At 63.3% G+C, this 10,188-nt stretch overlaps 1 protein-coding gene across 1 annotated transcript; it reads left to right on the top strand.

The window, feature by feature from the left end:
- Nucleotides 1–871: 871 nt before the first annotated feature.
- On the top strand, nt 872–7,760 carry NKPD1 (NTPase KAP family P-loop domain containing 1). Its single transcript, XM_075536620.1, has 4 exons — nt 872–971; nt 1,720–2,265; nt 4,522–4,653; nt 5,654–7,760. Exons 1-4 carry the CDS (start codon nt 872–874, stop codon nt 7,534–7,536), a joined length of 2,661 nt encoding a protein of 886 aa, XP_075392735.1. The 3' UTR covers nt 7,537–7,760.
- The last annotated feature ends 2,428 nt before the right edge of the window (nt 7,761–10,188 follow it).

Here is a 10,188-nt window from a genome sequence, read left to right on the forward strand (position 1 = left end):
CCCTCAGCCTGTCAGTAGCCGGCGCTGGCACAGCAGCTCGGCCCGGCAGGGAGCTGGGGCCCGCCCGCGAGGCCACCACCAGGTATTAGGGGGTGGGGGCCGGGCTGGGGAAGCAGCGGGGGCGGGGGGGGTGTTGGGGGGCCGCAGATTCGAGGTGAGCTCCAGTTGGCGCCGCCCCATCATCACCTGTCCCCAGCTTCCCGTCCCGGTCCTGGCACCCGCCCCCACCCTCCGCCCAAGCATCCTTTTCCCTCTCTCAGTTCTTTTCCCAGGATGCCCCAGCCCACCCCTGTTTGCTGATCCTCCCCCCCACATCGGACCCGGCCAATTTGCTTCAGGCCCTCATCGCTCCAAACCCTTAGACAGATCCCAAACCTGCCGGCGCTGAACGTCAAGCACCCCGACTTGGGCTGTTGCCCAAGTCTTGCCGCGTAGTTTCACATGTCCCTTCAAAGCCCATGGCCGCCTCACCCCCCGACCCAGCTGTAGGTGTTCTTTTAAGTGTGGGAAGGGGCGTTGTTCCTAGCCGAGTTGGCTCAGCCCTCCCCACCCAGGGGCACCCCAAATACCCAGCCCATGGGGTCCTCACCCCCATCCGAATCAGCCCTTTAATCCCTCTCCTCCCCCATCCTGGTCTCTCACACTCTGAACAGCAGCCCCTCGTCCCCTAAAATGCCCAGGGATGGATGTTGGGGAGACAGGACCCCCTCACCCACCTGAGGTCGTGTGGTGCTGTCCCAGGAGCAGGGGGAGCAGGGGGGAGGGAAAGGGCCCTTATTTCAGATCACCACTGGGTACTGGGCACTGAGCTGTCTACACTCCCCTTTGCCTGCCCCCCAGGACCGGCCTCGGAAGCCCCTCGCTGGCCACCATGCAGAAACACTACCAGGTCCACTTCCCCAAGGGCACCCTGCCCTCCCGCATCCCCGCAGAGCGCTACTTCATGGACCCGGAGTTGGGGCAACAAGGAGGTAGGACCTCAGTTGGGGTGGGGGGGTCCCAGTGGGAGGGAGGCCTGTGGGTGGGTGTTATATAAGGGGAACTCTAGATCCCAGGAGAGAGACCACCACTCCCCTGAAAGGCATCTGCGCAGTGGGGCCTAGGGGGACCCCGGAACGTGGAAGGCCAAAACACAGGCCTAGGGTGAGTGCCCCTCTCCCCGGCTTTTCCTTCCCCCAGTGTGGGGACAATGCCCTTCTCAAGTCTCCCACCACCTGTGAAGACAATGTCCACCTTAGAGGGTGCTGAGGAGGGGCCCTGGAGCCCTCCCCCTGAGTGCAGATGAATGAGTGGGGGTCATCTTCCAGAATGCCTACAGGTGACCTGCACAGGGGGCGTACAGGGCATCTATGCCTCGACTCCCACCCCACCCCACCCCAATCCCCCACCATGGCTGATTCAGCTTCCTCAGGCTGGAGCCTGGACCCCCCTGGTGGGCACCTCCTCACCTGGCCTGTCCCCTCTACCACCACCTCCAGACCAACAGAGCCAGCTTCCTGAGGGGGGTGTGGCCGTCTTAGTCCCCCTGTGCACACTCCACAGAGCCAGGAACCTGAGAGAGAATGGCCCCTCCAGGCCCCTGCCTGTCTGCAATCAGCCCGTCACCTTCCCTGCCACTGTCCCGGCCATGGGAAAGCTCCCACCTCCTCCCCTCCTCTCCCCACTTCCCTCAGGGTGCCCCCAGGATGCTGCAGCCCCAGCTTCCATGAGAAGACTGAACTGGGTTCGCACCTAGTGCCCCCACCCCCACCCAGGGACCAAGGCCCAGTCACCCCACTTCCTTCTTTCCAGGATTTTGTCACCAGTGGTGCCGTGACCCAGCAGTCCCTCAAGCCCTCAGGCCTTGCTACCAGACCCCCCAGCCTCAATGGCAGCTGGCCTACCACGGCCCCCGGGGAGGCTGCGGTACAGGCTGGCACTGGTACCCCCAGCCCCCCATCCAGCAGCAGCAACAGCGCCAACTGCAGCCCCCACCCCGAAGCCCCCAGCGGCAGCGGCTCTACCCCATCCACAGGGCTCCGAGGGGGCTGCCCACAGCCGCCACTGCCCTCACGGGCCCAGCCAGCGCCTCCCAGCCACCCCCTGCACCCATCTCCTCATCCAGCGGCGCACCTGCCACCTCACCCGGCGGCGTACCTGCCGTGGCCAGCAGCAGCCCAACCCCACCCTCGGCAGCCGGCATCCTCCTGGAGCCCAGCGCACCCACTGACGCCCGGCCCTTGCCCGCCCCAGCAGCGTGCGGCCCCTTCACCTCCTACAACTCCGGTGCTGCCCCTACCATCATGGGCTGTGTCCCCAGCTCCGCCCCTTGCTGCCCACCTGGGCCTCTTGCTCCCTGGCTAGCTCCTTGAGCCTGCCTCCCTCCTGCTGCCTCGGCGGGGGTCCTGTTCCAGAGGGTACTGGGCTCTGCCCTGCCCCAGGCCACCCCCTCCTCCTCTGCCTTAGCTCCTTAGCTGTCGCCAGCATGCAGGTGGCCCGGGCAGGGCTGCCCGAGAGTGCGCTGCAGACCTGCTGCTGTCTCTGCCTCTGCTCTTGTGCCAGCCCTGCCTCTCCTGGCCCAGCAGGCCCCAAGGGACAGGGCAAGCTCTGGTGTGGGGACACTGGGCAAATGTGCAGCTGTAGCAGGAGGTAGGGGGTGTCTGGAGGATGGGGGAGGGAGCAGTGTAGCTGAGGGCCACCCTCTCACTTGTTCATTCATCCCTTCATTTGCGTGTTCATTCACACATTCATTCATTTATTTGGGACTCATTCACCTATTAATTAATCAGCTTAATTCACTCATTTATTAACTCCTCAACAGACTCACTCATCTTTCCTTTATTCATTCACCCACTTCATTTGCTCACTCACTCATTCACACACATTCATTCTTTCATTCATTCGGGACTCATTCACCTGCTCACTTATTCATCACTCCTCTCCTTTAATTCAGTTCATACACTTATTCATTCATTCTTCCACCGACCCACTTAATCATTCACTCATTCATACATTCATTCATTCATTCAGACTCAGTCACCTACCCACTAACCCATTCATCCACTCATTCAGTCAGTTGTTCACTCATTCCCTCACCCTCCCACTCCACAAAAGAGCAGTGGACACCTGTAGCGGGCCAGCCCACCCTCCTGGAGCTTGCTCGCTCCTGGGCTAAGGGCAGGCACAACAAAGCAACAAGCTCCTGTCGCCTGGGAACAGTCACTGGGAGAGAGGCTGCGCCGGAGGGAGGTGACATATCCGGCTGTGCAAATTAAACAGGGAGATGAGGGCATGGCCAGGCCACGCCATCTGGAGTGTGCTCTGGACAGCAGGCTCAGCCAGTGTTGACTCCGGGAGCAGGCAGGGCATGGAGGGGGACAGCCAGTATGGCTGCAGAGGCCCGAGACGACATCCAGGCCTGGTGACCAGGGTAAGGCCACAGCGGCCACCCTGGATGAGGGGGAGCCCTGGTAGGCTGTGAGCTGGGGGGAGCTAGAGCTGATGGGAGAGCTTGTGGGAGAAGTGGGGGAGCTCAGTGAAGCAGTGACGGGGCAATGCAGGACAGGGCAGCCCGCAGCCGGGGTGTGGATGGCAGGGTCGGGTGCAGGCTGGTTTCCGGGGCCCGTTTTGAAAGTAGACCAAGAGTTAAGCAGGGACTTGGGTTCTGGGGCCTGGTCTGGCCACTCCCCGGATGCCCATTCTACACATGGGGAAGTGGAGGCTTAGCCAGTGTGCGGTCCGCTTCACTTGCCACCTCCGCCACCCTTGTCCTTTTCCTGCCCTCTTTTGGAGTCCCAGGGCCTGGCTCCTTCCCTCCATGGGTGGGGGTGGGGGGCAAGCTGGGGTCCACCTGAATCTATGAGAGTAGTTGTGCTACACATCCCCCCTTCCCCCCACACACCTGGGGGCCCACAGAGCCAGGATGCCAAGCTGGATCTACATGCTTAATAGCCATTCAAGATGGCAACACTGACTGAGGGTTTCAGATTAGCATCTGCTTGCTAACCAAGAGTTTGGCAGTTCAAACCCACCAGCCGCTCCAGCAGATTGACAGCCTCAGAAAGCCACAGAGGACCCTGGGCCCCACCCACACTTGAGCTATGGTAGGGGAGCGAGCAGGCAGGAGCTGGGGTGAGGAGGGGATGCTGGGGGGTGGAAAGTTGTGCCTTAAGCGTTCAGGGCCTTATGTCCCATCAAGGCTGGAGGTCAAGCTTGCCTTCTGGGATCAGGGAAGTCAGTTCCCACAGGTCTCTGGGCCAGGCTAGGGCAGTCTAGCCCTTCCCCCGACTCTGAATGGCAGACCCCACTGAGGCCCTGAGAGGCAGACCTAGCCCTGGAGAAGGAGGCTGCCCATGTCCACATAAGGCGCCCAGTCAGAGTGTCTGGCCTGCATCATCGCATGTGGGGCACAGGCTTGGGGGTGCTGGTGCAGGAAAGGGCTGAAGGCCCACGCAAGCGGAGGGCGGGCAGGCAGGGAGGAGGGGTGGAGGGTTGGTGCCGGGCCAGCCTCACTGACTCAGTTTCCCCTGCTCCGGCCCCTAGACATTCTGACCGAGGATGATGTCTACTGCAGCTGCCTGGCTAAGACCCTGTGCCACGTGCCTGTGCCCGTAACAGTGGGTTTCTATGCCCCCTTTGGCTGCCGCCTGCACATGATGCTGGACAAGATCACCTGTGAGGCTCTGGGGGGTTGGAGGGGGAGGGGGGCTGGGTGGGGAAGGGGAGGGAGAAGCCCAGCCTGGCCCACCTCATACATCCCCCCCACCCCCAACCACACACATACCCCGACTCAGGCCTGACCAGATCTTTCCCAGGCTTCCTCATCCCCCGCCTGCCAATATACATCTTCCTTGGCTCTGCAGCCCTCCATGGCTCCCCGCAGGGCCCTTGGGCTCCCCATTGAAACTGCAGGCTCCTACCCAGAAGACCTCAGTTGGTCAGAGTGGTGTTCAGGGAAGAAACTGGACAAAGCTGGACAGATCTCAAACCCCGCCTGAGCTCAGACCCTAGTGTGGATGCCCCCCCCCCCCACCTCGGCTAGCCATTGCATCTGGCTCAGCAGTCCCCGGCCGGTTACAGAGGCACAGCTTCCCCAGAGAAGGAGGCGGAGTAGGTTACACATGGGGCTGCTGACTGCGAAGTCGGCAGTTCGAAACCACCACGGGACTGTCTGCTCCCATAAAGAGCTCCAGTCTTGGGAACAAACCCACCCGGTCAGTTCTACGCTCGGAGTCGGCATCGACTCGATGGCGGGGAGTTTAGAGCAGCGCTTAGGAAGGGAGGGAAACAGAACAGAATGACAGGTGGAACTGCTGCCGGGTGACTCCCAACGTTCCTGGCGGCAAGAGGCGGTGAGCCACTGATCCAGTCAGCAAACACGACACCCCTGCCACGTGTGGAGGCAGCTATCCTCAGGCTCCCAGTCTCGCAGGGGTGGGGAGACAGGCAGGAGGGCGTTTGATTTCAACATCCCTCCCCCCCCCCCAAGATCAAGGAGGAGGGGAGAGCTGAGACCTGTAGAGAAACAGCACCCCAGGACAGACAGACTCAGGCGTTCCCAGGCTGCCAGCGGCCCTCTCGTCGGACCTCGTCTTTCATTCTTTGGCCCTGTGAACCTCTGGGCCGCCCCCCCCCTCGCCGTGGGCCGCTCACGCGCCTCCCCCTTCCCCCGCAGCGCTGATGCAGCAGGAGGCGGCGCAGCGGGAGCTGGAGGAGCTGCGGCACGTGAGCTGGCAGCCGCGGTCAGTGCGCGGCTGGCACTTCCCGCAGCTGCTCTGGTACCTGATCTTCCTGCAGCCCATCATCACCGAGGTGCACCTGCGGCGCAAGAACGTGCAGTTCCTCTTCATCCGCTTCAGCGCCTGGCAGTACGCGGGCACCGACAAGCTGTGGGCCGGCCTGGTGACCACGCTGTGCGAGGGCATCCGCCGCCACTACGGCGCGCTGCCCTTCAGCGTGTACTCGGTGATGAGCAACAAGCCGGGCACGTCGCCGGGCTTCTGCCAACGCGAGTGGCACTGCCGGCGCCGCGTGTGCCTGGGGCTGGTGGCGCTGCTGGCGGCGCTCGGCTTGGGCGTGGGCCTGCTCTACCTGTCCCTGGGCGGCCACGCGCTGGGCCACGCGGGCCCCAGCAGCAGCGTGCTCAAGGTCTTCGGCGGCGCGGCCACCACGCTGTCGGGCTCCGGGCTGCTCATGGCCGTGTACTCGGTGGGCAAACACCTGTTCGTCAGCCAGCGCAAGAAGATCGAGCGGCTGGTGTCGCGCGAGAAGTTCGGCAGCCAGCTGGGCTTCATGTGCGAGGTGAAGAAGGAGGTGGAGCTGCTCACGGACTACCTGTGCTTCCTGGAGATCTTCCAGCGGCGCCGGCTGCGCATCGTGCTCGAGGTCACCGGGCTGGACACGTGCTACCCGGAGCGCGTGGTGGGCGTGCTCAACGCCATCAACACGCTGCTGTCCGACAGCCGCGCCCCCTTCATCTTCATCCTGGTGGTGGACCCCAGCATCCTGGCCGCGTGCCTGGAGAACGCCGGCAGCATGAAGGGCACGGCGGACAACGGCTACCTCTTCCTCAACCGCACGGTCACGCTGCCCTTCTCCGTGCCCATTATGGGTCGGCGCACCAAGTTGCAGTTCCTGCACGACGCCGTGCAGAGCCGCGACGACCTGCTCTACCGCGAGATGACGCGCAAGCTGCGGCGGCCGCCGGGCGGGGCCCAGGGCCAGGGCCAGGGCGCGGAGGGCGCGGAGGGCACGCAGCTGCTGGCCGTGGGGACGCAGGCGAGCGCGGAGCGCGCGCAGGGCCGCATCGACGCCGAGGCGGCGCGCCGCATCCAGGAGGCGCTGCTGTGCCTGCACGACGAGCGCGACTGCCTGTACGAGTACGTGCCCGACAACGTGGTGTCCATGCGGCGCATCGTCAACACCGTGCCCATCACCGTGCGCCTGCTGCAGCAGCAGCAGCAGCAGGGAGACCGCGGCGGCGGCCCCACGCCGCGCCAGGCCGTGGCCTGGGTCGTGCTGGCCAACCAGTGGCCGTGCCGCCTCAGCTGGGTGCTGCAGTGCTTGGAGGACCGGCAGCAGGCTGGGGGCGCGCCCGAGGGCGGCGCGCGCCTCTGGGACGTGTTCTGCGACAACAGTCGCGAGCTGCACACGATGACCAAGGCGCTGCAGAATGTGCTCGACCTGGACGGCGACCCAGAGCTCTTCGAGCGCTTTCTGGACGCCGACTTCCCCTTCACGGTGGCCGAGGCGCAGAGCCTGCTGCGCTGCACCGTCAACCTGGACCACTCCATCCGCCGCCGCATGGGCCTCATCCGGGCTCTCAGCACGCTCAAGCCACCCACCCCGCCCAGCTCCCCGGCCCAGGCGAACCCCCACAGCACCAACGCCGCCGCCACTCATGGGGCGCTCCCTTCTGGCCATCCCAACCAGGCCAGTCGTGCCCCCCATTCGGCCCCTACACACTCGGAGGACGCAGGCCATGCTTCCAGGCGGACTACCAATGCCCACCCGCCCAGGGACTGTGCAAAAGGGGGGAAGCCGAGGCCCATGGCCTGAGCCCCAGCCTCTCCCACCCCCTCACCAAGTGGACTCGGCCCAAGTGAACCTGGAAGAGTCGTCCAGGCAGCTACAGCAGCAGCTGTCTGCCCAGAATGTGGGCCACGGGGCCCCGCGAGGGCCCCAGGCTCAGGGAGCACTGTCCTCAAGTGAGGCCTGGGGTGGCAGCAGCCCAGTGAGGCAGAGGCAGTAGCCGGTCAGGACCAGTGAGGAACTCGGGGTTCAAGTGCAATAAATGACAATATGCAAGCTCCACGGGCTGCTCTTTCTGTCCTGGGCCCGCCTGGCCTGGTGAGGAGCTAGGCCTGCCCTGTCCTGCCAAGCCACACCCACTCAACGCTGCTGCCGGGCTGACAGCCCTGGTGGAGTGGTCACGGGGCGGGGCACAGTAGAGGAAATGGGAGAGAGGTGTGCTGGGCTGACTCAGGTGGAGCGCCCAGGCCGCAGGGAATCCGGGTCCCCATCCCCACCCTCTGCAGCATTCTAGGGTAATGAGGCAGCTCTGCCAGCCTTGGTCAGTGGGTGGCACGGCCTCCTCCAGAGAACTAACTGTCCAGGCTGCCTGCCCAGCAGGCCGCTCCAAGACCATGGGTTTGTCACTGACCAGACTCGAGATGGGCTGAGACGCTGAGATCAGATGGGTCACCTGGGGGCTGGACTGGGGCTCCATCCACTCCATCCCCCTCTCCCCACAGGGGCTGGAGACCTGGGAGCCAACCTGGCATGTCAGGAGTGCTGTCGGGAGAGAAATGCCGTTTTCTCAGTCCCTGGAAGAGGTGCACCTTGGTAATGGGAAGCCCCTCATGCCCCCCCAATCCCACAAAAAAATAAGCTCCCATACAGGAAAGACAGGATAGTCCAGAGTCCTCTGTTGACCACAGGGTCCCTGGGAGGTCCGAGCTGACTCACTGGCCCCTACAACATGGCTAGGCTGTCGGGAGGGAGGAGCCTGGCTTACAGGGCACTGTGCCCCCAACCACAGGAAGGAGGCTGTGCACAGCTCCCTGCCTTTCAGCTTCCACCTGTCCAGGCTGTTTCTCTCACACAAAGTCCAGGTGGGAGGTAGAGCTGGCGCCAGGAGGGGGGCATTTTGAACCTGACCAACCTGGGGCCTTGGGTGGCGGTGGGGCTGGAGTCAGGAGCCCCAGCCCCTTCACAAGGGCACAGAGTATTTGGGGTTTCTGAGACTAGCTCTAGGGCAGTTACAACTATTTCCTAAAGGGCGACACTGCCCCCTAGGGGGCACTGGGAAAATCCGGGGTGGGGCAGATAGGCGGCAAAACTGACCTCTCCGCTCCAGCCAGGATTATGGGTTCTAGGACTGCTGTGTTGAGTTGTCAGACGGGCAGTGAGTATAGTCTTTGTGACGAGGGGCCGTGAGCAGCTGCTTTGGGAACATAGAGGGCAGCTCTGCGCCCAGGACACAGGAACTTTCGATGGGGCCTGGGGACTGGCTGTCCCCGTCACTCACACACACACACACACACACACACAAACACGGGAACTCTCGATGGGGCCTGGGGACTGGCTGTCCCTGTCACGCACACATACACACACACACACGCTGTCCCCATCAGTCACACACACACACACACACACACACGGGAACTCTCGATGGGGCCTGGGGACTGGCTGTCCCCATCAGTCTCACACACACACACACACTGTCCCCATCAGTCTCACACACACACGGGAACTCTCGATGGGGCCTGGGGACTGGCTGTCCCCATCAGTCACACACACACACACACACACACACACACACACACACGCTGTCCCCATCACTCACACACACACACGGAAGTGATGTGTGCCGCTGGCTCCCAGTGTCTTGCACAAGTCCATGGAAGGCAAGGCCTGGGTCCTCGGTCACAGTGGGGAGCAGGCAGCTGCTACAGGCCTTGACCCTCCCTCCTAGGCAGGAGGTCTGTGGGGACTCATCAGAGGTGTGACGGAAACACCTGTGCTTCTGCGTGGGTCGCCCCCTGTGGAGCATGGTGCCAGTTGCTTCGAATGGACCCCAGCTCACGGGGAACCCGTGTCTCGGCAGCCTCTCCCTCATAGGGTAGGGTGTGCAAAGGGGTGACCTGGAAACTTTACCAGCCTGTCTTCGGCTGCCCCTCGGGTGGGGGTTGTGGTGAGTAGCTGAGGGCTGAACTGATTGCACTACCAGGGCGCCTGTGGTTGGAGGGGAGGGACAGGCACCGCTGCGGCCTCAGAGCTCCCTCCCTGCCTCCAGCCGGCAGCCCAGGAACCACCGGTCAGGAGCTCCTGCTGAGGAGCCTGTGGCTGCAGGAAGGGCAGCAGAGGAACTAGGGGCCAGGAAGCTGGGCCTCACCCTCAGGAGCCCCACGCCTGCCCACAGGCAGGCTGTATTCCCAGCCTTGGCTTGCCTGGAGTTGGTTGCAGAGAGCAGGGGGTCTGTGGCCTCTGCCTTGCTAAGGCCCAGAAACCCCCGAGGTGTAGGTTCTCCCAAACTGTAGGCCTGTGATTTCTGAGCACTTTGGGGGGAGGAGGGGAGTGTGTGTGTATCCCCTCCACCTTGCCTCACCATGGCTGAGCGCCGGGACCTCACAACCCCAAACTTCTCTAACGGTGTGTAACAGGTTGTCTTAGAGGCTTGGGGAGCAAACCAGGTTCACAGATTCCCGT

Source organism: Tenrec ecaudatus, chromosome 18 (genome assembly GCF_050624435.1).
Source record: "Tenrec ecaudatus isolate mTenEca1 chromosome 18, mTenEca1.hap1, whole genome shotgun sequence".
Taxonomy (NCBI): Eukaryota; Metazoa; Chordata; class Mammalia; order Afrosoricida; family Tenrecidae; genus Tenrec; species Tenrec ecaudatus.